The sequence below is a fragment of the Rhinolophus hipposideros genome (assembly GCF_964194185.1).
Source record: "Rhinolophus hipposideros genome assembly, chromosome: 15".
NCBI lineage: Eukaryota > Metazoa > Chordata > Mammalia > Chiroptera > Rhinolophidae > Rhinolophus > Rhinolophus hipposideros.
Genome location: NC_138061.1, coordinates 23988393 through 24015997, shown reverse-complemented (window position 1 = coordinate 24015997; position 27605 = coordinate 23988393). Strand labels below are relative to the sequence as shown.

Genomic DNA, 27605 nt, shown 5'->3' with positions numbered 1-27605 from the left:
GTGCTTGGCCTTGAGCCATACTCCAAGGTTGCCCCAGGTAGCAAAAACATCTAATACCCCTTGCTTATGCTACGAGCCAACCCCATCTTTCCATGACTCTATAGCTTTCTCTGATGCTCAGTAAAACACTCTGGACACTAACTTTCCCCTAACCTGTGTACTTCTGGTGGATCCTGGTCCACAAAATCACCATACCTGCAGCCAGATACACAGGGTATTGGAGGGCTGGGCTCCACACTTGAACAGCTGGCCTCTCAAGTTCCTTCAGCTTCATGGTCTGTCCTGTACGTGGCAGAAAATTGACATGGCCCTCAGCCCACTGAAAATAGAAACCAGCAAGCTTAAGGGCCAGACCCAGGGAGCACCTGTGAACACGAGATCTTGTTTCTCTCTCTCCATCACGGGATGGGGCATCTCAGGGCATCACAGGGTGACACATGACCATCTGCAGATCTGTAAGAACAGTTCATTTACCCAATTACTGAAATCTAAAGCTTTAAATCCAAAGATATTCAACCACACTGGTTGTCAACAAGCCCCCTGGTGATAATAACCATCAAATCGGGTAATCTCTCAGTGACCTTAATAATTCTCTTGACTTTAAATATCATCCGTGTGCTGATGACTCCCAAATTTATATCACTAACACAAATCTCCCCTCCGAGCTCCAAGTTCTTATATACAACTGCTAATCCAATAGTTCCATTTAGAAATAGCAAAGATACCTAAAAGTTAGTCTGTGTAAAATGGAATTCTCTTTTCCACACCTCCTCCCCCCAAATCTGTTCTTCCTCTAGTTTTCATCTCAGTAAATGGTATCACTGTTCACCTAGTTACTTAACTCAGGAACCTGAAAATTACCCTTGATCCCCTCTTCTCCCTTATTCCCTTCTAATTCATCACTAAGTTTCCCAGATCTTAACTCCAAAATGTATCGAAATCTGTCTACTTTTCTCCATCTCCACCACCACCACTCTATTTGAAGATACCATCATCTCTCACCTGGATTACTGCAATAATCTTCCAACTGGCCATCTCCCTGCTCCTCATACCATCATCCAATCCATTCTCTACACAGCAGCAAGAGTAAACTTTTAAAATAAAAAATAGGATTGTGGCATTCCTTGCTTAAACTCTTTCAGTGGCTTCTATCACACTCAAAGTAAAATTGAAACCTCTTATTGTGGCCCTGTTCAAAGGCTCTTGCCCACCAATTCATCTCTTGCTACTTTCCCCCTTACTCGTTGTGCTCCAGCTGCCTTAGCCGTTTTATATTTCCTGGCTTTTTCCTATCTTGAGCTTTCATAAATTCTGTTTCTTACACTTTTTTTTTTTGGAAGGGGAACAGGACTTCATTGGGGAACAGTGTGTACTTCCAGGACTTTTTCCAGGTCAAGTTGTCCTTTCGATCTTAGTTGTGGAGGGCGCAGCTCAGCTCCAGGTCCAGTTGCCGTTGCTAGTTGCAGGGGGCACAGCCCACCATCCCTTGTGGGAGTCAAGGAATAGAACCGGCAACCTTGTGGTTGAGAGGACGCGCTCCAAGGCAAGGCAAGGGAGTCATCTGGCACTGGCCCATGTGGGAATCGAACGGGCAGCCTTCGGCGTTAGGAGCACGGAGCTCCAACGGCCTGAGCCACCGAGCAGGCCCTGTTTCTTATACTTTAAGTGCTCTTCCTTTCATTCTCTCCATGACTGGCTGCTTATCACATCTTTCTGGGCTCAGCTTCTCACCTCCTCAGAGAGGTGAGCCAGTCAAAAACAGCCTCAATTTTTTTCTTCTTAGTAATTTATAATTACGTATGTATTTACATTTGTACCGTTGGTCTCACCCACTAAGTAAACTCCATGAGAGCTAGCACTGTGTCTACTCTGTTCACCATGTTTCAACTGGTGCCAGAACAATGTCTGGCACATAGAAAGTGCTTGATAATATTTGCTGAATGAATGCAGACATTCACTTTAACTCCGTGGTTTCCAACCCAAGTCTGATGCATATTCAAGGTTTGCTAGCCCATATCCCAATGGGCTAGCAAAGCGCAGAAAAGTTTTTAAAAAGAAACACTTTTTAAAGGGAGGAAACTTGGGACCCACTACTACCTGACTGAGCAAGCCAGTCAGGTTACTGGCAACCTATAAAAACCCGCGGTAAATATTACTTAATCTCTAAAGTACTTTCCAGCTTGAAGACAGCTTGAGACTGCCAACTTAGCTAAAATCTCCAGGGGTCCTCTAAACAGTTGAGGCTACTTCAGGTATCTTCTGACACGCTACACATCATACCAGTTATCAGTGCCACCTGCTGGTCAAAGCCATTTTCACGTTTCTTGGAAAAAATCCCTTAAAATTAGGACTCACGATTAGCACTGCGCCCTTGACATGTGTATCTCATTTAATTCTCACAATGGTTCTACGAGATAAGTACTATTATCATCCCCATTTTACAAAGAAGAAAATTGGCTAGGTCAAGATGTGAATCCCTATCAGCCTCCAGAGTCCAGTGCTTTTAACCATTATACTAGTCTAAACTTAACTAAACTCCATAGAGTGTTTAAACCCGGACCCTCTAGACACTGGGAAGACGGGCTTTTAATCTACTTTGTTCAGAGACATCTGTTCACAGAAAAATCCCCGCTGGGGTCGGAGTAGCCGGGGAGCGGGGCGTTGAAGGTGGGAGAGTTATGACCGCTGAAGAACCGAACAGACTCCTGCAGTGATGGAGGGCGCCGGCTACCCTTGGCAGCCCGGTCCCCGTTAGACGGTCCGCCAAGCTTCTGTCCGGCCTCCCCCGAAGTGCGGCGCGCGGGGTTCATTAGCCACAGGCCTCCCCGCCCAGGCAGGGTGCCCAAACTCGGAGCGGGCTCCCGGGCCGGGCCAGGTCTGGGCCCAGGGACGGTAAGACGCGAGGGCAGCGCTGGAGAGGGACCCCGGTGCAGCAGGGAGAGTGGAGCCGGGTCCAATCCGGCCCTGTGCGCCGCACCCGCCGAAGCCCGGGGACGTGCCCGGGTCTCCGCGGAGGGCGAGCCCGCCCCCCACCCCACCCGGCGCTCTCCCGAGGGAGGAGCGGCGTTCCGGGTCCCCAGCATGGCCTCTGCCCTGAGGGGCCCCGGACAGGCGGGGAAAACCAACCTGCCAGGAGAGCCCAGGCCAGGGGTCAGGCGTGACAAGCGGGACCTGGTCTTCTCACAGGGCTGTCAGGCTCAGCGGGGCACCGTGGACGGCGGCTGTGCAGGGCCAAAAGGAACCCTGCCCGCAGGGCACTGCCGCCCACACGCGCCGCGAAGCGCCGAGCCAAGGAGCCGGCAGTCCCACGGAAAGGATATAATAGGATTCCGCTTTTAATGGGCCTCCCTCACCTGTCCTGTGATTGCGCGGTTCTGCTGCAGTAGGTCAGATCCTGCCCCTAGTAAATTCTGGTTTATTCAATTTGAGCTAGGCTTTGGGGCAGCCTCTGAAAAGAGAAAATACTAATTCATTATCTACTTATTGAAGCGGAGAAGACTCGGCCCCAGCTCCAGGAGCTCTCAGCAGAACCCTAATTGAAAAGGTGAAAAGCAATCGAGGCCATAAATAGCGATGAAACACTGTAGCCCAGAAACAACTGATGCCCCAAACTACTGGTTGAACTAATTTAGGGCTATAAGTGTGCGGAGGGCAAGGTAGTGTAGACCAGGGGCTTCTGGAAAGGTTTCAGGGACATGAGAGGAGTATTATACCTTGGAGCTGCAAGAAGATAGGTGATGACCCAGCAAGGAGTTAGTGGCCCAACCAGCTAGTAGCTGCCCTGCCATTTCCCATGCCATGAATGAAAGAGGCTAGGGTTGCGGGGAGTGGGCTGGATATAGATTGTGGAATTCCAATTCAACTCTGAGATAATTGGGAGTTACTAAAAATTATGGGTAAAGGTGCAATACGATAAAGATTGTATTTTGAGACTAGCAATATGGATCCCCTTAGAGAACAGAGCTGGAAGCAGGACTCAAATTAGGACAATAGAACAATCCAAGTACCAGGTGATGCAAGTGTGGATTAATATAGCGGCAATATTTGTAAAAGAAAACTAGACAGATTTTTGTGACTGATAAAGGCGCTGGAGAGGGAGGCGAAGAGCATCTATCTTCTGTTGAGGGAATTACGGCATTTCCTACTAAAAATGTCCTAACGACAGTTTAAGATTTTAGACCTAAGTTTGATTCAAAACTTCATCTAATGCATGAATTCTACCATATTCCTGCCTGATATCCTCCAGAGATAGTGAGCCAGTTATCTTGAGACAGGCCCCAAGTCATGTGACACAACTCTGTAGATTTCCTTTCATGTGGATTTGGGAGTTTCCAACTCAGGACAGAAGACAATTTAGGTCAGCCTGTGCCTGCTCACTCTATCTATGTACTAAGTACTCACTATTTCTTGAACTTTTTAGTACAACAGTGGATGAGACCTGAGAGAAAGTAAACAGGGTTGAAAACTGAACCTCAGGCAACACCTCGAATTAGGGAATGAGGCAGTAAGTGTCACTGCTGGAGTGCTCTGAAATTTGAACCAAAGGCATAAGGTCAGTTTCAAGCAGGACACAATTTTTTTTAAAAAAAACTGCACTTTTCTCTTGACTCACACGTTATAAATTCTTTTCACCTTGTTTTATAACTGCCAGTCTCCTCTTCTAGGTAAATACTTGAAGGCCATTATTGTGTCCTGTTCAACTTTATATCCCCAGGGCCTATCTGCCTGATATATACATGAGGCACACAGATGTTTGTTAAATGATTACCAACTGCTTTAAAGGACAGAGAAAGAAGACGTATAAAAAGCCAGTGGATGGGGGGTGGGAGATGAGGGTAAGGGGATCAAATATATGGTGATGGAAGAACTGACTATGGGTGGTGAACACACGAGATTTATAGATGTAATACAGAATTGTACAACTGAAATCTAATTTTACTAACAATTGTCACCCCCCCCCCCCAAAAAAAAAGAAAGCCAGTGGAAATTTTCAGAGAGGCATTTCAGTAGAATTACCCACTCCCTGATTACATAAAAGTGTACCACTGCCTGGACAACCACTAAAGGACTCCTTATCTAACTTGAATGGATTTGCTTATATAGGTCATGTGGAATGTATGCTTCTTTGTGTGTCAGGTTTTCAGGCAATGATTGTAATTTAAGAAAATGTTCCCAAAAGGAAGAACCTAAGTTGGTTCATTTGAAAACAGATGCATTGTAGATAGCAGAATTGCGCAGCGGAAGTGTGCTGGGCCCATAAAAACAGATGCATTGATATAGACCCTCAAAAACATGGTTTTCCTCTTTCTAAGGATGTTATACAATTTTTGATAAATCATTAAGGTAACAAAAGCTTCCATAGGTTCAGTAATAACTCACTGAACTGTCCTCTAATTCATAAACACAGGTAATGTCAGCTTATAAAAAGCCAGGATTCAGAAGTTGCTTTGGCATAAGGAATACGTATTCTAAGAGAAACAAGATTAGAGGCAGTCACAGCTGTAGGCCAGTCCAAAAACACCTATTTTTTTCCTATAATATACTTAAACATGTTAGAGTACAATTTTTTTTTTAGCTAACCATTGTTATTACAGTTTTTTTTTAATGGGAAATAAATCTTGTTTTAACTTGGGAAGTCAGTAACGTATCTTCCTTTTTTCCCCAACCCTGTAAATGGGAAAAGAAACTACACTTACCATCTGCGCACAAACAGAACCCTCAACTACCTTCACAGTCCCAGCAAGATTAACAAATTAACATCTTCTTGTGCTTAACTCCCCCCACCTTCCCATCCTTCCAATCTGGAGGCGAAGGGGTTACAGACAACAGGCACAAAAAAGAGGAAAAAATGAGGTTCCTCAGGGTAGTGTGGGGAAATGAGGCACACATACCACGCACAGTACTAAGTTTTATTAGGGAGTTCGTGAAGGTTAAATCTGTAAGAAGGAAGGAGTCAGTCAGGGTGCACAAAACCCATAGCCTCCTCAGATTTCATAGTGAACCACTGGCTCAGGCTCTTTGGTGGGATTGCCGCCTCGTTCCAGGTACAGATCATTATAAGGATACTGCTTTGGCCCCTAAGGAAAAAACGCAGGTCAGCAAGAACAACATACATCCAGCCAATACCTGATTATATCCCACTCTGAGTTAACAGCCATGCACACTAAATGGGTATGTGGTAGCCTCTGGTCAGACCCAGCTGGGCTAGAACAGCAGGAAGAGCACTCCTCTTCCCTGCTCAGCCCAAGGCAAAGAGAAAGCCTAGATTGTAAGAGAAGTGGTGCCTATACTGTGTGTGTGTGGGGGGAGGGGGGGAGGAAGAGAGAGAGAGAGCGAGAGAGCACGAGGGAGAGCTTTCTAAATGAGACGATGCATCCATCCATCCCACTCTCTCTCGGGGTCGAGACAGACTCAATCTCCTTTAAGTCACTCAGCCTCTAATGGTTCCACCACTAAAGTGGCCTAGCAAATGAGGCGTGCAGGAGCAGCAGTGGGGGAAAGCACAGAGGAGACACGGCTGGGACGTGCTTTAGGGGCTGCTGGCTTTACCAACAAACAGCTGTCAGAGAACACAGCTCACGGGGAGGAGAAAAGGGTGATGTGCTTACAGAACTGAAAAATGGAAGAGCCACACTGTGTTTCTTGCTCTCCTGAAGTGAAGTTAGTGCTCACACCAGCCCTACGTGCACTCTCCAGCCTGGGGCCCCTGAGGCTTGGCAGGAAGGCTCGTGTCAGTGCACACAGCCACACCAGCTACCATGAGAACATTGATTATCTCTGCCGAGGTAGCACTGAGCAGCCAACTGCAAACACAGCAGCCTGCCTGCTTTCAGTTCCTTTCCTTACAATCTATCCTGTAGACTACTCCCAGATTAATCTTCCTAAAAATCTAGCTTTCATTATGTCATTCTTCTGTTCAAAGACCCAGTATGGCTCTCAGCTGCCTATACGAAGACCAAGTCATCACTGTATCCCCAACCTTTAGCATGGTCTGTACTTGGTACATAGCAGGGGCTTCATAAATATTTGCTGAATTAATGTGTTATTATACCATCAAGTCCAAATGCCTTAGTCAGGCAGTAAAAGCTGTCCGACCTAAACGATCAACTCACCTCACGATATTTTTTAATACAGCAATTTCCACATCTGATTTCCCAAGACATAAGAATTGCCTGGGAACTTATTAAATATTGAACCCCACTGTGGAGTTACTGAATTAGGCTCTCCCAGAAGTGGAGCCCAGCAATCTGAATTTTTGGCAGCTCTCCAGGTAACCAAAGCTGGTTATCTAGGAACTATTTCATATGCTTGTTCCACTCCAACTCACTCTCCTTTTCTTTCCTTCATTGTTTTCTCTTGCCCCAAATGTTCTAACTTCTCCCCATCATCCAAAGTCTATATATAAATTTTTAGCATCTACCGTAACCTTTCCCATATTCCTTGGCACATACATTCACTATGCACATATATACACAAAAACGGTGCCAAATTCCTATATATCTGTTCAAATGTTGCTCATCGTGTCATTTACCTAAATTTTCTTCTTATCCAAATTCAATTTCCTTAAAGCTAGACAGTATTTTTTTTGTCTCTTACATTCTCCAAACTGTAACTATTATTTGTAGTAAACCCTTATTTGCTTCCAATACCCCATAGGTAGTGCTCTTCACAGCTCCAAAAAGGATAAGGCTTCAGCTCTAGATTCCATGACTCTACCTTGAAAGATCACTTGAGGAACCTAACTGGTAAGTACAGTTCCCAAACGGCAACTCTAGAGACTAGCTGGCTTCCACATTCTTATTCCTCACTGCATCCTAAACTGTTTCTTCTCACTCAGATCCAAGATGAAGGCATGGAGCTATGCTCTGGTACTGTGCCAAGCCAATGTGTGAAGCCCTCTATAGGTCCTACCAGGAAGCCCAGCTTGGTGTTGGCTCAATTCCTACTCCAGTAACTTCATTCCCTCAGGAGATAGGGCTAAGTAAATGTGCCTAAGGGCACACTTCAGATACTCACCACGGGCTGGTAGGAGGGGTAAGTATCTCCAACCCAAAACATGAACAGCATGAAGGCCACAAAGCCGAAGAGCTGCTTACACATGAGATCCCAAGAAACAGGTGTGGGGGACGTGTCCACACGATTCCTGATGTACATGTCTAGGTCCCAGTGCATCTGAGGCAGAAAGGCAGATAACTGTCACATACTGCTCTTCCTGCAAAAGGTAAGCGATCCAGTGTAATCAGAATCTGATACAGGGCTTGACAGGCATTCTACTGCCCTGGGCAATATTCTGAGAGCCAAGTTTGAGATGCTCTGGCCCAAGGACTAGATGCTGGCTTATGTCAAGTTTCTGCTGACTAGAGACAGCTCAATCATGGAAGTTTACCACTTTCACAGTATAGGCTTGTTTATTCTCAGAAGTCCCATTCCACATACCACACATGGAACCTCAGAACTCAATTCACTGGATTTTGCTTCCCTGGGCAGAAAACTTTAGTGTTACTTGGACAGAGAAGTGCCATTTGAGCTAAAGGAAGACATTAGGGAAAAGGAAGAAAGGTTACATGGGATATGGTTTCTCACCGGTTCACCCCAGTTCAATCTCAGGTCTGAGTGGTCCCAGTCATACCACGGATCCCTCTCATGCTGTGAGCGGTCAGGGAGCTTCGGATAGTCGCCATACCTGAGAGACAGCAAGAACTTCTCAAGGGGGCTCTGAGCAGTGTCACTCAGACAATTCAGACTCTCCTCATCTCAAAGATAAGTAGTAACCCACTGACAAAGACAACTGTCTCACCTAAGGAAAGAGGAACCGACTTCCAAATCAAAATCTCAATTTCTAGTCACTAAGTATAGAACCACAGAAGTTCAAATTGTAATTAAAAGTTCATGTCAAACTCTGAAACATTATAACATAAGCAAGCTGTACTTACCTTTCAACAAAAAAGGAAAAAAGCCACACAATGTTATAAGGTTAGAGCTGGAAGGGAATTTAGCTGTCAGTCATACTGATTCTATCATTAAAGAATGAAATTGAAGTTTAGGATCTGAACCCAAGGTCACCCAGCTAATTGTAATAAAAACAAAACGGGTACAGATTAGAAAACTATTCTTTTCATAGCATCTGTGTTCCTCAACCACCAAGTTGGCATACACCTCAATATCTCAAACACCTCATGGGACTTCTTGTTAAGCTGGGTTTTCCCCAACAAATCCAGGTTTTACTTATACAGGCTGCTCCTGAGCCTGCTCTTGTCCACAACACAATAAAAGACATCGGAAATGATGACAACTAGACGTATGTCACAGAAAGTGATTGGAAAACAAGACAAATAGGAGCTGCGGAAACCACAATTGAAAGAATGATGCTAGGACAGAAAATGAGGGAGATAGTAATCACTTCAGATAATTAACCATAGAGATGTTATGGGGCTGTATGCGGGGAGGAGGGGGTGGGAGGGTAGATAACATCAATTGGAGTTAAGGGAGTTGGCTGTTTAATCTGCTTTATAGTTGCTACGATTTCCATAGCCCTAACAGTTAAGATATTTTTTTAAAAAGAGAGCTATACACATAAATATAGAGTACTCCATCTACAAGCAAGGTTCTTGTGACAGGAGTCCAGCTCCCGCCTGGTCACGTGCCTGGCTGACCGCACCTGAGCCTAGCAGATGCTCAATCCAAATGAAACCTTGCGCTCCGGATGCAGCCAAGGAAGGTTCCTGCTATTCAGGGGTCCTCAAGGGAGCTATTAAAACCTCGGCTTCCTCATTTGAGAAAACAGCCTGAGCCAAGGAGAAAATTGAAGTCCTCTCGGCAGCAGCTGCTCACCCATCCTCTCCCACCTTCCTCTATAGAGAAAAGCACCCACACCAATGACTGAGGGGTCACGGGAAGGTTCGGGGAAAAGAGAGTCGAGCCACCTAAACCAGCCGCCTTCTCCCATCGCCACCCAGGTGCGAGCAGGCCCTTTCTATCTCACCCCATGCCATCATCCGGGTACGGCTCGTAGTCTTCCACCCGCATATTATACTTCTTGGCGGCGGCAGCCCTTTCTTCTGGGGTCTTGGGATAGGGTCCCGGGAGCATGTCCTTGGTAATGTGGGAGGCTGCAGAGCAGACAGGGTAGGTCAGAAGGGACCCCGTTCCTCCTGAAGCTCCGAAGGTTTCAAGCTGCAGTAGCTGCGGAGGCCAGAGCCCGAGACTTCCAAGGACCAGCAAGACCCTCCACCCGCTTTTCTCCTGAATATACCAACTCCACCTCCGCCCCCAGCCCGGACACGGCCGCCGCGGTTTCCACTCTCCCCCCGACACACCAAACCTCAAGCATCCCCTTCCCACACTGAGGCCTCGCCGGTTCTCGCGGACCTGTCCGTACACCCAACGGCACCATGTTCCGGGATGCCCTTTGCAGCAATCGGACTCCCAGGACCCCCGCCCTGGCCGCCGCCATCTTCACCTTCTTCTCGTTTCTCCCCGCACATGCGCAAAGGCCTGTCACGGCGGCTGAGCCGGGCCAAACGCGACCGAGGAAGAGGGTAGTGAAGAAAAAGTTTTAAGGCTTCAACAGGGCGGGGCTTAAACGGTGTTGGGAAGTGGGAAGCCAGATGAGTGGATGGACTGAGGCAGAGAAGGAAAGCGAGAAAGGGAGAAAAGGAGGAAACCAAGGTCACTGCGTTGGTATTTCAGATTGTTGTGTCTCTTTTCTCCCTCAGCTGACTTAGCCGCATCCCAGGATAATGGAGCCTCAGAACCTGAGCATCTCAGGTGGACAGCTGACCCACCTCCCGCAGGAGCCCTACAAGTAAAGTGAGCCTGTGTTAAATCTCTGACTGCTTGCCTTTTATGTCTCCTTCACTGGCACTTCCTCCTTTCATCCCCAAACGTGATCCTTCTTCAAATTCAGCCCTTGGTCTTGCTTATTCTTGTTCTGTTTTACAAAGTGATTAATTGTTTTCACCTAGATGCGCGGTGCAACACATAAATCGGAGTAGAATTGGCTCCTCGGTTTCTGTCCCTGTTTACATACGAATGTCCCAGTCACCTCAACCCAAACAAATGTAAAACCAAACTTATCACCAGAGGCAGCTCTCTAGTGCCCTCCTAAAGCCTCAGATTTGCTAGCACTTGGATAAATATCTTTCAAACCAGGACACAATTAGCAAACAGTAGTTTAACAGAAGGATAGAGGACATTATTATGTTTGCATGTGAATATATTTTCATTTTATTTACACAAGTAGGATTTGCATAGTTTACACAGTATAAATATGCACATATTTCCAGGAACTTTTAGGGCGACCACTGGAGCAGAATCCATTATTATTGACATTCTCAAATATATATCAGAGCAATAAAAACTGATGTATACTATTCAGTATATAAATTTTGAGGACTACTTCACAGCAACTTGTCCTCTTGTAAATAAGCATCACTAGCTGATGTTCAGGATTATTGGACACTATCTGCATTCAATCAACAGCAAGCGAGCCCTGATCTAATTTGAATCTAAAAACAGAGTTAGTCTAAATTATTTATTTATTTATGTTAAGATATAATTCACATACCAGAAAATTCACCCCTTTAAAGGGTACAATAAACTTATTTTTTAGTATATTTACAAAGTTGTGCAATTATTACCACTATTTCTAAAAATTTTCATCACCTCGAAAAGAAACCCCCTACCTATTAGCATATTTCCCCTTACTCCCACCCCTGGCAACCACTAATCTACTTTCTGTCGCTATGGATTTGCCTATTCTGGACATTTTATATAAATGGAATCATAATATGTAGCCTTTTGTGTCTGACATTTCATTTATCATAACATCTTCAGCGTCTGTCCATGTTGTAGCGTATGTCAGTTATTCATACCTTTTTGGCCAAATAATATTTCATCATATGGATATACAACATTTTGTTTATATATTTATCAGTTGATGGATATTTGGGTTATTTCCATTTTTGACTATTATGAATAATGCTTCTGTAGAGCTTCTTGTATCAGTTTTTGTGTGGGTGTATGTTTTCAATTCTCTTAGGTATATACGTAGAAAAAAATCTGTCCATTTCATCTAGGTTATCTAATTTTTTGGCATATAAATGTATGTATAGTATTCCCTTATATGCCTTTTCATTTTTGCAAAGTCAGTAGTAATGCCCCTTCTTTCATTCCTGATTTTAGTCATTTGAATCTTCTCAGTCTAATTTATTTTTAATTCCTAATGTTACATGTTAATATATTCTTGTAAAAATTCAAACATGCAGATAAAACTAAAGCCTTAATTGCCACCCCCAGCCCCCAAACCCTCCACAGAGTTAAACCCATTTCAGTTTGGTATAGCATAGTTACTGTGTATCATAATTACATAGTTAAGCCAGTGCATTAGTTTTCTATTGCTGCACAACAAATTACCATAAATTTAGCAACCCGAAATAACACAAATTAATTATCTCACATTTCCCATGAGTCAGGAGTCCAGGCATGGGTTAGCTACTAGGTCTCAGCTTAGGGTCTCAGCAGGCTGAAATCAAGGTTTAGTTGGGGCTGCTATTTCATCTGATGTTCTGTTTCTTCCCAAGCTCAGTGGTTGTTGGCAGAATTCAGTTCCTTGTAGTTGTAGGACTAAGGTCCCTGCTTTCTTGCTGGCTGTCAACTAGGAGTCTTTCTTAGTTCCTAGAGCATACCTGCCATTCTCTACTACATAGCCTTTTGCTCTTCAAAGGCTTCTGTGGCTTCAAATCTTCTTGACATCTGTCTCTAGACCCAGATTTAAAGAGCTAGAGTGATTAGGTCAGGCCCTTTCAATGAAGTCAAGTTCAGACCTACACAGGGTAAATCTCACTTTTGATGAACTCAGAGTGAACTGATCAGGGACCTTAATTACATTTTTGCCATATAATGTAACCTCATTGCAGGAGTGAGACCCTGTCATATTCATAAGTCCTGTTCTTACTCAAGGGGAGAGATTTATATAGGGCATCTACACCATGGGATGGAAATCTTTGGCTCCATCTTAGAATTTGGCCTCTGACGGTCAGCCATAAGAATTGTCAAAGTGGGGGTAGCCAGTTAGCTCAGTTGGTTAGAATGTGCTGCTCTTAACAACAAGGTTGCCGGTTCGATCCCCACATGGGCCACTGTGATCTGCACCCTCCACAACTAGATTGAAACAACTACTTGACTTGGAGCTGATGAGTCTTGGAAAAACACACTTAAAAATAAATAAAAGTGAAAAAAAATAAAAGAACTGTCAAAGTAAGCAATAGCTTGTCAAAGTAAGCCATCATGGTAATTGACAGGGCTGTTTATAACAAATATCAATTGTTTGAAAATGTGGGATGATAATGGTTGGCAATTAATAATAACATTGGTAAATACCTTCAAGTAGAAGAGATGGCAGCACAGGCAGAAAAATCAAATGATGCTAAACAAAAGAAAACTGCCTTTGATTTTGAAAGAATTCAACTTGCCATATATCTTTTGCTTAGGCTTGCAGAGCAATCTTTGCCCAACATCTATCAATGACAATTGCTTTTCCTTCCGACTACTTTAGGTAGGTCAAGAGTTTGTTTCTCTCCCCATCCCTTAGTGTAAAGTTTAATGCCCCACTAAACTTGCCTCCTGCTTTGCCTTTTGTGTAGGTCTGGTCACCTTGAAGCAGCAATAATACTTTGCGAATTGGTTAAACAGGTGATTACCCCTACTCAGTGGGAGTGACGTCTGGCCCAGGCCTCCACGGGTGGAGTGTAGGCTGTAGAGCTGTAGGTGACCGTTAGGAGGAGCTCTCCCAGGCCTCGGCTCCGCGTTTTTAGGGCCTCTCTCTCTCGCAGCTCATTTCTATGCTTTCCTTGTGTTTTATCCGGAATAGGTGGAGCTTCCGGTTCCGGTAGGGCCGTCCCCAGCCGCGGAGATGGCGGCTACAGCGGCGGAGGTCGCGGCCTCAGGATCTGGAGAGCCCCGGGAAGAGGCCGAAGCTCCCGGCCCCGCCTGGGATGAGTCCCAACTGCGCAGTTATAGCTTCCCGACCCGGCCCATCCCGCGTCTGAGTCACAGCGACCCCCGCGCGGAGGAGCTCATCGAGAATGAGGTAGGGGGCGGGGCCGCGTCCTGGAGGGGGCGAGGGAGCCGCTGGCGAGGAGAGGTCGAGAGCGAGCGTCCATAGAGCTGGAGCACAGGCAGGGCGGTGGGCCAGGGCCTGAGGGCTGGGGGAGAGGGCGGCGAGGAGAAACGGGACTTGAGGGGTTCGAGGTGGTTAACGGGAGAAATTGTTCTGAAGTTGGCAAGTAGCTGGAATGGTGGGAGAGGCATCCACCAGCCTCCTGGGACGACTTCATTTGTTTTCACGTGGTGTTTGCGCGTAGGAGCCGGTGGTGCTAACCGACACGAATCTTGTGTACCCTGCCCTGAAATGGGACCTGGACTACCTGCAAGAGAACATCGGCAGCGGAGACTTCTCCGTCTACAGTGCCAGTACCCACAAGTTCTTGTACTACGACGAGAAAAAGATGGCCAATTTCCAGAACTTTAAACCGAGGTCCAACCGGGAGGAAATGAAGTTCCACGAGTTTGTCGAGAAACTGCAGGACATACAGCAGCGAGGAGGGGAAGAGAGGTACGTTCCCGCATGTTGGTTTTCCATTGATTCTCAGGCACCTGTTTTCTCCTACTTGTTTGAGGATATGGAGGAGTCGGGTGGATCCTCTGGGTGGAAGGACGAGGGCGTGATGAGACTTGGACTGTGTGACTCTTTAGTTCTTGGTCGTCTTCATAAAGTGAGAGTCACGGTCGCCGGGAAGGGGTGAGGTAGGTGAACAAAATGGGTAAAGCTGTTTGGGTAAAAATTATGACGAGGCTAAACGCAGGCAGACACCCTGTTCACATTGAGAAGTCAGTACGTCACTTGTTTCCATTCGGGAGTGCAGTGTCAGGCTTGCCGGATACTCTGTTCAAGAGAAGCCAGAAATCGAGATTTTTACCTAAAATCTTTTTGGCTTAAATGTGAGCAGCTAATTTAAATTTTTTTTAAATGCTGCAGAGGCACCAAACAAAAATGTCTGTCATTTGATGTCGCCCAGAGATGGCCAGTTTGCAGCCCGTGTCCTAAAATATTAGGCTGGTTGGGGACGGCTCAAACTGAAACGTCGTATGAATTAGTGTGATTCTGGGATGAAGGATATGAGAATCTTCTAGCTTAGGGAAGATGAGATTAGATCGGTGGGGGGCGGGGGCTGAATATTGACGTTCCACCTCGTACTGGCAACAGCAAGCACAAAACACACACACGGCGTGATTCTTCCTCTCTGTTTTTATCCCTGTTTGAGGACAGCATCTTCAGTAGGTCCAGTCAGCATTCGGTCCTACACTAGAACATTGCGATTGTGTCTGGGAAACTGCTTTCACTAAGTACTTACTCTATGGTGAATGACCATCTCTATCTCACATTTGGCGGCCAACCCTGGGCTTTTCTCTGGTCTCCTGCCTCAGTTGTCTTCCTGACTCCTATTAGCAGTATGCAGCTGAGTGAATGGATTTGAAATAGCTCTTCCCCATCTTCCTGACTCAGCAGTTGTCATAATAATAGGACTTTTGACTAAAAGAGTTTCCAGGGTTTGAACTATGATTGATTTGTTATTTATGTCTTATAAAGACTGGTTTAGTTGAGTCGTCAGGTCTATTAATTTTCTCAGAATTAACATACCACGCACATGTGTATGTGCATACACACACCTCCAACGTTCAGACTGAGATCGGTTTAAACAGTGCTGGTCGAGTGTAATTCCATTCAGTGAACACATGCACGGAAATGCGCATGAGATAAACATGGATCCTCTGGTTCCTCAGTTACTTTTAAGTTTCTTACCTGCCATAATGAGAGCATTTTCCTTCACTAAGTATGAGGTATGAATGTGGTCTGTGCTTTATACGTGATTTACAGAGAAAATGTTCCTGTGTGCAAGTTTTGCCCTGCCTTGAACATCAACCAACTCCGCTGTATAATTGTACAGGTGGCTGTGATTGTGGGGTAAAGGGTATTAGGATCCTCTTTGAGTTCTTTGGAGTATTTACTGTTCAGGTGTAATAGAAATTGTTGAGATTCATGCTTCATGAGTGGTTCTGCCTCTTTCTAAGTTACTTGCAAAATGTTTTTATGTGTATGTATATTACAATCTCTGGAGCAAGTCCGAAGGTTGCATTTGAGTCTTGTGGGTTCCTTGTCCCCAAAGAGGTAGATAGTGTTTCCAACTTGTTAAGATTTCTAGTAATTTTTGTCTTAAACATGATTCTAGGCACCAAGATACCTGTGAGCCTTTTTAAGTAATGTTCTTCGGACGAGGAAGGGGCTGCTGCTGCATCTTGTCTTCCACTTGTCCCCTTGTCAATGTCTTTTGTGGGCTTGACTAAGTGTGTCTGGGTTTTCATATCCCTTAAGTAACTTCTGATCTTCCTCAGGTGTGTTAGGAGCCCTGGACGTACAGAAAGCCTGGTGTCTTCCTTCAGCTGTAGAAGGCTCCTACAGAGAGGTGGCTGAATCATTAGGAGAAAACTAGGCTTCAAGCCAGAGCTCTGCAACTTGAAACAAGAAAGTTTTATTTCTCACACTACATGTCTCTCACGGGTCATCTTACATCATCCTTTTCGCTTTGGGACCCAGGTTGCCCTGGCAGCTGCTCTCTGAAGCTTTGCAATTGCTGTGGCAGAGGGAGAAGATGTGGTAGTAGTGTGTACCAGTTCTTAAATTACGGTTTGGAAGCAACACAAGTCACTTCTGTGGATTTCATTGGCCAAAGCAAATTAAATAAGCAAACCTGGTTTCAAGGGAGGTACAGAAGAATAATTCTCCCACAGGGAAGGGAATTAGCTCTTGGTGAACAGTAATACAGTCTACCACAATGGCCATCAAGGGCCACAGGGATTTCTCAGGCCCTGAGAGTCTCTGGAACAAGGGTGGTTCATTATTCTGGGGTCTTGGATAGTCTTCGAGGAAGCTATGAAGTTGTGTGAAAGTTCTGTGTATGCATTTTTATGGGGAACCGTCATTGGATTCTTAAAGGATTTATGTTATGACCCAGAAAAGGTTAAGAAGCACTTCTTTAAAATAAAAATGTTTGGTGAGCTCAGAGAAGGATAAGTAAAGATTCAGTTCTGTGAGAATCCATGTTGGTTAAGAGTCACATGACTGTAGCCATTCTGTGTGGGAGATGCTGGTGTGGGTTTGGGCTTACATTTCCAGATGTGGGGAGGCCATGCCAAGGGGGTGGACATGCACTAATGGGGTCTTCTTCTTGGGTGACATAGGTTGTATCTACAGCAAACCCTCAATGACACTGTGGGCAGGAAGATTGTCATGGACTTCTTGGGTTTTAACTGGAACTGGATTAATAAGCAACAGGGAAAGCGTGGCTGGGGGCAGCTGACTTCCAATCTGCTGCTCATCGGCATGGAAGGTAAGACATCGTTCTGAAAGCAGCATAGCTTGGAGTCATACAAACCTGGTGCCTAGTCCTGTGTCCACCATCTATTCGCTTCATGACTTTGAATATCCAGTCACCCTCTCAAGCCTCAGTCTCATCTGCAAAAGGGACATAACAGTATCTTATAAATAGTTACTAAAAAGATTAAATGAGATAACGTATAAGTCTGTAAGCTAGTTTCATGTACTCTAAAAAGAAAGTTCCCTTTTCCCTTTGCTGTGTGAGTGTGTATACTCACATGTCAGAGATCTCTGAAATACTGCTCTTCTCTATTGGATGTGTCTGCATTCAGAAGATTTCTATCCCAGTAAAAGAGAGAATCTCAGTTTTTCAGTGTGAATTAAACCTCATCTTCTGAATAGATAATACATTCATGGGTTTAAATTCAAAAGTTATAAATGGGTATGTAATGATAACTCTTCCACTCCTATTTTCCAGACTCTCAGTTTTCCCTCTCTGGAGACACCGCATGTTATTAGTTGCTTGTGTATCCTGCCTGCTAGAGAATTTTATGCATACACAAGCAAATATTTTTTTTTTCTTTTGAATAAAAGGAGAAGCTTTTAAATTCTAATCAGAAGGAGAGCTACTATTGGCCAGAGTCACTGCCTCATTTTTATTTCCAACAATAGCTCAGTGCCAGGCCCATACTTAGTAAATGGAGAATAAATTGGGTTGAACAAGGAAGCAGAGTAATTATTCACTGTCATTCAGCACTGGGCTCTGAAATCTCTCTCCCTTTGATTGTTCTTTCTTCAGATTTAGATCTGGACTTTATGGATTGACCCTTAACCTGCCCATTTGAAACCAACTTTTGGTTTCAAAGAGTTCTGGTTTACTTGACTGCGTTGTTCTGTTGCCTTCCTATCCTGTGGTAGAGTGCAGGGAAGTGGGTCTGTCAGGTAGAGGATCTGTCACAAATCCCCTGTGAGGATGTACAGTGCCACTGTGCACTGAAGAAGGAAGCTGTCTTGGTCCACCCAGGCAGACCTGGGAAAGGTTTTCTAAACGCAATGCCCTGCAGAGGGTCCTTCAGCTCTCAAGGATTGTGGGATTAAACACCAGACGTGGCGCCACCTCAGCTATAAAGAGTAGATGGAGAATACACACACTAGGGCAGAACTAATTCAAGATGGCATTTAAAACATTTGCCTACTTAAATTATACAACACTCTTTAGGAATCTGATACGCTCCCCCTCTGCTCCTCCCCCATGAGAATCATCAGCCCCAGTGTTGCTCTGAGAAGTGTTGCATCCCACAGGTGTGAAATGGGAGGAGAGGTTGGGAATCTTAGAGCTCCAGAAGAGCTACCCAAAGCAATTACATACGTTTATACAACCTAAAATGATGGTTTAACTCCATCAGGGAAGGTCATGCACTGCTGATACCAGTCACTTCAATTGCTTCTCTTGTTTTGCTGCCCTTGAATTCTTGCCATAGTCAAGAAGAATATAGGTATATACAACGTGTTACTTTGCTAGACGGGTATCATTTCAATGTGCTGTTGCTTCCAGTAAGGGCAGCAGCCATCATTTAAGAAAGTCTGCTTTGCTAATTGATGCCGAATCCTTACTTCTAGACTTATTACTGATTAAAAGTGTAACGTCTAATTTACTGAGAGTTGTAATTACCATCTTCCTGATTCTGCCTGAAATTTTGATTAGGAACCCCTAGCTGGGAGGGTAGGCTGGGTTTCTCTCCAGCACTGGGCCCTAAGTTCTAGCCTGTGCAATAGAGCCACTGTTCTGAATAAGAAAATGTCTTTCTTCCTATAGGAAATGTGACACCTGCTCACTATGATGAGCAACAGAACTTCTTTGCTCAGATAAAGGGCTACAAGCGATGCATTTTATTCCCTCCGGATCAGTTTGAGTGCCTCTACCCATATCCTGTTCATCACCCGTGTGACAGACAGAGCCAGGTGAGCCGAGGAGGGCATAGAACTCCTTGGGGACCCAAGGCTGGTATGGCTTTCCCCTTCCCTGTGGTAGTATGTCAGGTTTAGACAAGCTCAGGATAATTTCACAGTGTACTTCATTTATTCCAGGCCCCTGTGGTGGTCTCCAGATGTTTCTAAGTATAAGTAGCCCCGTAGAGCTAATGCTGGAGGTCAGACCCCATTGCTGATGCCAATGGTCAGGTCACCCTGTTTGGATTACAACTTCACGGAACAAAATGTAGTCTCCATTGGATTTAATCATTGTTTTCTTTTGTCATGGATGCTCCTTTTTTATAAAAAGAAAGGCGAATAAAATTGAGAGATACGTCAATGTCTTTTTTGCAGCCCAGTGAGGTATATGGTTGCCTTTCTGGCCAACCAGAGAGGTCCTTTTCTTTCTTGAGGTGAAAGCTGCCTTGCTACTTCATACAGGAGTCTTGGCTGTTTAGAGTATGTGTTTGGGAGAAAGTTTCTGAAGGTTTGGGTGAAGGATGAGTCCTAACTTCTTCATGCCTGCAAGCCACAAGTAGGTGTTCTGACCTGCAAGCTGTGATGATGGGCTTGTTATCTCAGGAGCACTGAGGCCTAGGATTCTTTTTCACTCAGCATTCAATCATAGCCTGTCTTACCTCATTCTCAGAGAGAGTGTGTGTGTTTACAGTGTGTGTATGTAGTGTATGTTGTATCTTCTGCTGGATGTAAATTCGAAAGACATTTTTAAGGCATCTTTTTTTTGGACTCTCAGAATAACTGGCACATAGTAGTTACTGGTAAAATTTGATGATTGACTGATGTTTTTTTCTTTCTCTTAAACCTCTCAGGTGGACTTTGACCATCCTGACTACGAGAGGTTTCCCAGTTTCCAGAACGTGGTTGGTTATGAAACAGTGGTTGGCCCTGGTGACGTGCTTTACATCCCAATGTACTGGTGAGGAGGGGCTGGGACTGGGGGCCTCTCAGGAGCTTTCGTTCCTGTCCCTGCAGAGTCGTCCTTGTGTCCCTCTTGGGTTATGGCAGGACTGGACTGACATGATCAATAGGAAGATTGGTGTGTCCAGATCTGAGAACAGTGAACGTGGGGGAAATGATAACCCTGTCTCTAGGACAGATGACAGTTTCTCACGTCCAAAATGGTCCCAGAGGCTTGAGGCTGGAGAAATTGTTCTTGGCTCTTTGGTATGTGGAGACTGAAGACCACTGCCTCTAGTCCCAGGGTGTGTTTGACAGGACGAACATAAAGATACTGTCTTCATTATTTCCCTTAGCTGGACTCTAGTTTTCCATCTCTTCCTCTGAAAAGTATTGGTAGCAAACAGGAGCCTGTTTATTTTCTTTCAGGTGGCATCACATAGAGTCATTACTAAATGGGGGGATTACCATCACTGTGAACTTCTGGTATAAGGTGAATATGGGGTTTTTTTCCTAGGTGGGACCGGGATAAGGTAGGTGTAATAAATTATTTGGGGGCAGGGTGGGGAGGTTGGCTGTCTATGGAAGTGATTCCCGGGTCTTTGGGAAGATGACGAAGGATAGACTTGCGCTGTGTTTCTTACAAGGGAGGACGGTGCTGGGAATAGTGGGTGACACTGAAACTTTGTGCTAAAGGCATTTCCTGAGCTACTGCTTCCTTTGCAGGGGGCTCCCACCCCTAAGAGAATTGAATATCCTCTCAAAGCCCATCAGAAAGTGGCCATAATGAGAAACATTGAGAAGATGCTTGGAGAGGCCTTGGGGAACCCACAAGAGGTATGTGGCTGCCCCAAGGTGGCACTTGTATGGTTCATTGGACAGTGACCTGGGAAAGTCAGGATTTCCCTGGAAAGCGTCACATTCTCTGTAGCGCCTCTGTTTCAGTATCTGGTGTCCTCTCCATAGAGGTTATGGGTATGTTCAGAAGCTCCTTGTTTTTCTGGTGAAAGCAGGGCTTGACTGGCGGATCAATTATAATCTGTTCCATGCTAGTGATAATGTTCCCCATGGGGCTTGTGTGCCAGCTGGGGACCCCTGAGGGGATTCTTCTGGAATGGGAAGCAAGCAGTAAAGCATCTCTTCACTCCCAGCTGTTCCAGGGCTGCTCTAGGTAATGTTGAGACCTGCTTCCCACACAGGTGTGCCCGTGGCCCATCGGGCAAATGGAGGAGGTTTGTATTTGTAACGCTCTTGCCTCCAGGGGACCTTTGGGGTTGGGAAGTGACGCTGGCCCCAATTGTAGGTGACCTTTTCAGGATATAGAGGCATGTAACATTCTTTAGGCACATTTAAGAAACATGCAGACAAACAGTCTTGGATGTTTGGGGATTATTAGCCCTCTGACCTTCTGTTTGTCAGTTGGTGCCATTTACAGATACAGGGTATTGTGAGGGGGAAGATGGACCTAGAGGCAAGGGCCATGCCCCAGAATACTGGGTTGACCCCCAGGAAGAATTGGTTAGAGGGTTTACAAGATTGAATGAACACCTGGTTCTTGCCGGTGGCTGGACATCGAATGTCTCCCGACACCCCCGTGTGGCTCCAGGCTCAGAGCACAGGCAGTTCTGACTGGCTCCTCCTGTCTCTTCACAGGTGGGGCCCTTGTTGAACACAATGATCAAGGGCCGCTACAACTAGCCTGCCAGGAGTCGAGGCCTCCTGCCAGGCGCCTGCTAGCCGGTCCACACCGCTTCCTTGATGAGGACAGGAGACTCCCAGCACTAGCATTGCACGCAGCACTTAACGGACTGGACTCTTGCGTGGCCCTGGAGGCAGGTGTTCGGGGCAAGGCAGGGTGGTTGGCACTCCGCTCCCGTTTGGAGGGACTTCTTACCCTTGCCTCTGTGCCCAGCACCTCTCTGCCTCCCTAAAGTCCTGCATTCAGTGTTGGAGTCCCAGCTTCTGGTTGTCATCATGTCTGTGTGTGTCAATCTGTCAACCTCGGGATGTGTGTGCATGCACACGCATGTGTGTATCTGTTCCGTGCGCCTCCTGTGGGTCAGGATGCCACTTCTGGTTCTCAGTCCTGTCTCCTGCAGCCTCAGTGCCTCAGCCTAAGAGAGGAGGTGCTCGTGGATGCCCTCTACACCGGGGCTGCAGGGCCAGCGCCGCCCTGACCCGTAGGTCAGTCAGCCGCCTCCCAGGTGTCCCAGAGTCGGGCTCTGTGCTGGCTGGGAATGGCTCCTGGGACTCGAATGGGGAGATGAATGGGGAGGTTTGCCTTTGAGAGCCTAGAGAGCTTCCTGTGAGAGAATACAGGGTTCCAACTGGGACCTTCAGGTTCAAGCCATACATAGAAAAGAGCCTTGGGCCACAAGAACCAAGGATTGTGCATAAATTCCAAATTGCAGGCACATGCAGCTTTTCTCTTTCAGCACCAGCTCTTGCTCCCTGTGCTGGGTACCAAGGGAGCCCTCCTAGCAGTGGCTTCTCTAGGTTCCAGGGGTGCAAGCCTCTGTGCGGGGCTGTGTGCGCGCGCGGATGTGTTCACACTGGCCTGCCTCTTTGCTTACCGAGTTTCTCTACTGCTTAACCCTGTCCAGTGGGACAGAGAGAGGGACCCTCAGGGCAGCACCGCCTGACCTAACCTAAAGCTCTGGAACTCAGTTTTAGCCATTGGTTGTCGGTCGGCTCTCACTGCAGCCTGCCTGAGGCGACTGCTTAGAGCCCCCGGGGCCTGTGGCCCTCCTGCCCAGGCTACATCTGCGTCTGCGGAGCTTCCTGGCTCAGGAGACAGAATGGGGTCAAGCTTAGGCAGCTAACTCACCGCCACCTGTCATCCACCTCACGTCATGGCAAGGACAGAAGTGTAGCCTTGTCTCTAAACCAGCTGCTCTGTGAGACCCCACTGTAATGTTCACAAACACCCTCAAAAAGCAGGGCGACTGGTGGAGCACAGAAGTGGAATTTCCTTTCCTGTTCATAGCTACTCATGGGAACCCCTGTCCGAGCTGCAGCTTACAGCTGGGCAGCTGTGCACTGCACAACTCGAAGTGGAAGTGGGGCCCTGGAATTGGGCAATGGGGTGGCTCTGTGTCTTGTCACCGCCCCTTCTCCGGAAGGAAAGAGGAGTTGGAGTCTCGGGGGTCATTTTTTCCTTTTTTTTTTTTTTCTTTTTTTGCCAAAGGTTTACTTCCAGTGTCTGAGCTATGGCTCTTACCTCCAAAGCTCAGTTTACAGTTACAGTGCACTGATGGACTGAGAGGACGTGTGCATATGTGTGTGCGCACCTGTGTGTATTTGGGGGAGGGGTGTTTATTGTTAGTACCCCATTCTGGGGTTCTCTGATGCAGTGTTGGTGTGCAAACACGGTACCTTCTCAAGTGTAGTTCTTTCAAATATAATCAATGCTGGAAAATGGGTGATCTCCATCCGTCCATCTCTTTTGGGAAAGAGTAGCACACAAGGAAAACAAGGCAGATGGAGGATAAACTTGGCCACAACCACAGTTTGAAAGAGAGCAGATTGTTTTCCTCCTCATCTGCTGCATTCCTGGCTCAGCCAGCAGATGTGGGTGATGCAGGCCAGGGAGCTGTGTGCCACTCAGCTGGGCCTCGCTGGGTGCTGTGCTGACAGGTCTGATACGGTGACCATATCAGGATTCCTTCACAGGATTGGTTCTGATTCTTAGGTAATATAATAGTGACCCCCAATTATTAGGCACACAATATGTGCCTAGTGCTTTTATCTTTGTTTCTCAGTATCCTGCAAGGTAGGTATTCTTATTTTACAGCTGAAGAAATGGGCTCAGAGGTTAAGTGTTGAGTGGCAATGAAGATTCGAACCCAGAGCTACAAACCCCCTGCTGCTCCTTTCTACCAAACTATATGGATCCTCTTACCTTACCTCCTCCCTTGTACTACAGGCCATCCTCACATCTCACCCACTGCGCAGTGCCTGGTGCAGACAGGCTTAGCCCAGAAGGGTGCAAAAGGTACAGCTCAGGGTGGAAGCTCTTCTGGGTTCCAGCTAAAGACATCTAGGGAAAAGTGCCAGGAAGCCGTCTCGGGAGTTACAAGAGTACTGGAACGAGCTATGGGAGACAGTTGTGGATCCCATTGGGTTTCCAGTGTGTCCTTGAATAGGTCCCATAACTTCTCCCTGCATCCTTCTGCATCGACAGCATGGAAGATCTAGGTGATGACTAAGAACCTTGGTTCATGTTCTGCCGCCTCCTTTTCCCCCAAGGAAGAAATTGTGGCTCTGCCCTTCACTCACCTAGGTTAGGGTCATTCAGACTGTAGTTCTATTTGGGGCGGAGGAAGCATTTTTGCCCTGTTGCTCATCCTTACTCATGGAAGCCGACACCAAGGGGCTGAGGTTTGGGGCTGTGTGAAGGTCAGCCATGTCGCAAGCTCCCATTTTCACACCAGCATGTCCAGAGGAAACCGCTCTTGAAGTCAGATATTTGTTGGGGGTTGGAGTTCAGAGGATGGAGGAGGGGCCGTTCTGGGCATCAGTTGAGCAGATGCCCAGGATGCCTGGGGGAGACCAGCTTCCCCTACAAATCAGAGCTCTAAATTACAAGGTTTTTACCAACGCGAACAGTTGGGGGAAGTCGTCTGCTCTCATTTGCGTAATGGTTTCTGTCACTGGTGATTAGACACAGGATGAAGGAAAAGAAATTTGACAATTAGGAATGAGCGATCATTAATCTGAATCTGTTAGGAGACAGAGAGGGGAAGGATCCTTATCCGTGGGCCAGCCCAGTGTGAGGAGACTCTCTCTGCCCCCTAGAGACTCTGGTCACAGACCTTTCATTAGTCCCACAAAAAGGCCGAGCTGGTATTAGACTAGGTGGGCCCACTCGCCAGCCTGAGGTAGATACAGGGACAGACGTCTACAGACATGAACCAACAAAGGGGGAGAGATTGGTGTCAAATGCAAGCGATAGGTCAAAGAACAACAATGGGATAGTTTGGACATGTGTTTCCTGTTGGTAGAAAAATTTGTAATTAATACTCCAGACACCCAACCTGTGACAAGTATTTGCCACATTCCCACACTGCAGGGTGTGGAAAAAACCTGTTACCCTCCAGGAGCTTCTGCTTCGTTGGAGACGAAACCACGTGAAACAAGCAAAGGTTCTGAAGCCATGTGTCGTGCACCCTGTGACTACAAGACGAGACTGGAGGGAGCAGGAAGATGACTTTCCCAGGCCTTTCCAAGCCCCTGGGCTCCCCCCGGGAGGGACTCTGCTCTAGGCCTTCCAGCAGCATTGATTGTCTTTCTCGCCCACACTGCCGCGGTAGTTATGTATGGAGGACACTGACCCTCTTGCCCGGATGTGTGGGCAGATGATGAGAGGCTGTGTCCCGATTTGGATCTTCCCAGGTCTCCATGTCTCCTCTCATCCCTCTGTCCAAACTTCAAGGACAATATTAATTTGCCAGTTGGCATTTGTTCCTCAGCTCTGTGATGTGTGTGGTGGGTTCCTTCGACCAGAGGCTCGCGTGAGGATCGGGCAGGGGTGGCAGTGTGCTTGTTTGTCTTCTCTCGGAATGTGAACTTAATCACTGATGCAGCGGGCTTTCCCCTTGATAACTTCCCCACCTCTGGGTCTTCTACCCTTCACAATCCAGTACAGAGTTTAGTAGCACTACAGGGAATGGCCCTCAGGGACCAGTTTTACCCAAACAGGGTGGATGCCGGGATGCACCTGAAGTGGCTCATGAGATTCCAGAGGCTCTAACCGGATTTCAGCCCATGGCCCCTTTGGGACCTTCAGTGCTTGTCCTCCAGGCCCTGCCCACAACTCTGGTGTCCTTGCAAACTGCCTGCTCTAACTAAAGAGACATTCCAGCCTCTCTGTAGAGCTCCCTGTTTCTCCTATTCAGTCTCCCCCCTGCCCAGTCTGCAGCAACCCTTTCACCAAGGTCCTTTCCCCTAAAACAGTGACCCTTTCCTCAGAACCTCCAGACTGCACCTGTTTGGGTGGACTTTCTAGGATCCCACAACCTGAGGTCATCACTGTTAATCTTCATTTGTTTTTTTCTTTTCCTGACCTGTGATAGTTCTGTTTATTAACACAAACTCCATTTATTCTGTGTGTGCTCTCCCCTCTTGTCATTCTGTTGTCCCCTCTGTCCATCCCAGTTTAGCTTCTCTAATTGGAGGTCCTTTCTGCTAGTTTTCAGCCAGCTCTGTGTAATCCTCACAGATCTTGGGATCCTCAGCAGAGCCTGCTGAACATTTTTGGTGCATTGCTGGGGGACAAAGCCTCAGATACCAGCAGCCTGGCAGCCTAGGGGCCTATTGTGCGGCCCCCGAGATGGGTGAGGGGGACTGGGCGGGAGAACCAAAGTTTGTTTCCACCTAAATGCATCTGTATGCCTTAGGGTCCATCAGTTCAGGGATGAGGAGCATTTTGTGAATGTCTCCCAATTTCTCTTAGGTGTTTCTGGCGCTGCTCCGAGTCACCAAGTGTAGCTTACCTCTGCATTTCAGCACCTGCTGGAAGGAAACAGCATGTTGAGTAGTCACATGTCAGGAGTGGACACCTTAGGTGGGAAAGGCCCTGGAAGCCGGCTGCCGGAGACAGGGACCCACGGGTCAGCCTGTACCCCGACTCTTCACTCCTCTGAGTGTTCTAAGTACAATAGCTGACTATGGACCTCGCCTTCTTCCCCACCTAAAATCCAGTCTTCACGCAATATCTTGGGAAGGAGAATGTGTTCTTTAACTTCCAATGAGAAACATCCTGGCCTCTTGTGTGAAAGCCAGGATTTTGTAAAAGTTGGAATATCTGTCTTTGGTTCAGATTTTTAGTGTTGCTACTTGCCAGCTGTGTTTGAACTTGTTGATTGACTCGACCTCTCTGAACCTCAGTTTCCTCAGAGAATGATGTGTGTGGGAGGGAAGGGGGTGTTGAAAATATCTACCTTCCAGTGGTTGGATTACCGAGATAATGTAAAGCTTGAGCACAGTGCCTGGCAAGCACTTAATAAATGGCGTGGTGGTGGCAGTGGTTATATTTATTATATGACTGACTCAGAAACGATGTCAGTGATTCCTTAACCATCGCAAGAAAAGCATAGGGAAGAATAAGGAAAATACCCTGGAGAAACCCATATGGAGCGAAGCTGGGGGGCGGACAGAAGAGCCTTGGTACCTAATCCTGTCCTAGAGGAAGGGAGGGAAACACAAGTCTTGTCTGATGTCTTCTGCCTGATCAGCAGACCACTGCTCTCCACAGCAACCTGAAGCCAGTGTGAGAAGCTGT

The 27605-nt window shown here is 46.6% G+C and overlaps 3 protein-coding genes across 6 annotated transcripts in view; 1 reads left to right on the top strand and 2 right to left on the bottom strand.

Annotated features, from left to right (window-relative positions):
* SEC31B (SEC31 homolog B, COPII coat complex component) overlaps positions 1-3207 on the bottom strand; it is a 29483-nt gene extending 26276 nt beyond the window's left edge. Inside the window, exons 1-3 of one of the 3 annotated variants that reach the window (XM_081074060.1) lie at positions 3127-3207; positions 366-453; positions 196-282 (exon numbers count right to left, since the gene is read on the bottom strand). In XM_081074060.1, the coding sequence (XP_080930186.1) occupies positions 196-282; positions 366-414 (136 nt within the window). In that variant the 5' untranslated portion in view covers positions 415-453; positions 3127-3207. Of the gene's footprint in view, positions 1-195; positions 454-3126 lie in introns of those variants that run through there. The other 2 variants (XM_081074059.1, XM_081074061.1) reach the window with 2 other exon arrangements.
* Positions 3208-5895: 2688 nt separating this feature from the next.
* Positions 5896-10509, bottom strand: NDUFB8 (NADH:ubiquinone oxidoreductase subunit B8). The gene is made up of 5 exons (XM_081074499.1): positions 10369-10509; positions 9983-10109; positions 8584-8683; positions 8017-8172; positions 5896-6077 (listed from the first exon to the last, which is right to left on the bottom strand). Exons 1-5 carry the CDS (start codon positions 10451-10453, stop codon positions 5985-5987), a joined length of 561 nt encoding a protein of 186 aa, XP_080930625.1. The 5' UTR covers positions 10454-10509; the 3' UTR covers positions 5896-5984.
* A 4-nt stretch (positions 10510-10513) lies between these two features.
* HIF1AN (hypoxia inducible factor 1 subunit alpha inhibitor) lies at positions 10514-27377 on the top strand. 2 transcript variants are annotated; one of them, XM_081074498.1, is made up of 10 exons: positions 10514-10538; positions 10716-10809; positions 13871-14089; positions 14364-14614; positions 17299-17447; positions 19251-19396; positions 20236-20342; positions 20753-20816; positions 21050-21160; positions 21977-23745. In XM_081074498.1, the coding sequence occupies exons 3-10, from the start codon at positions 13913-13915 to the stop codon at positions 22019-22021; spliced, it is 1050 nt and encodes a 349-aa protein (XP_080930624.1). In that variant the 5' UTR covers positions 10514-10538; positions 10716-10809; positions 13871-13912; the 3' UTR covers positions 22022-23745. The 2 variants fall into 2 exon arrangements, 1 of the variants encoding a protein (XP_080930624.1); XR_013994994.1 differs by lacking the exon at positions 10514-10538 and adding an exon at positions 26778-27377 and having other exon boundaries at positions 10744-10809; positions 21977-22155.
* Positions 27378-27605: the final 228 nt, after the last annotated feature.

Bases quoted from the DNA above. Each gene is read 5' to 3' on its own strand.
- NDUFB8 (XM_081074499.1), bottom strand. From the start codon at position 10,453: ATGGCGGCGGCCAGGGCGGGGGTCCTGGGAGTCCGATTGCTGCAAAGG. The intron at 10,110-10,368 runs GTCCGCGAGAAC...TCTGCTCTGCAG, and splicing joins GCCGTTGGGTGTACGGACAG to CCTCCCACATTACCAAGGAC. The intron at 8,173-8,583 runs GTGAGAAACCAT...TTTCTGCCTCAG, and splicing joins GATTGAACTGGGGTGAACCG to ATGCACTGGGACCTAGACAT.
- HIF1AN (XM_081074498.1), top strand. From the start codon at position 13,913: ATGGCGGCTACAGCGGCGGAGGTCGCGGCCTCAGGATCTGGAGAGCCC. The intron at 20,817-21,049 runs GTGAATATGGGG...CTTCCTTTGCAG, and splicing joins CTGTGAACTTCTGGTATAAG to GGGGCTCCCACCCCTAAGAG. The intron at 21,161-21,976 runs GTATGTGGCTGC...GTCTCTTCACAG, and splicing joins CCTTGGGGAACCCACAAGAG to GTGGGGCCCTTGTTGAACAC.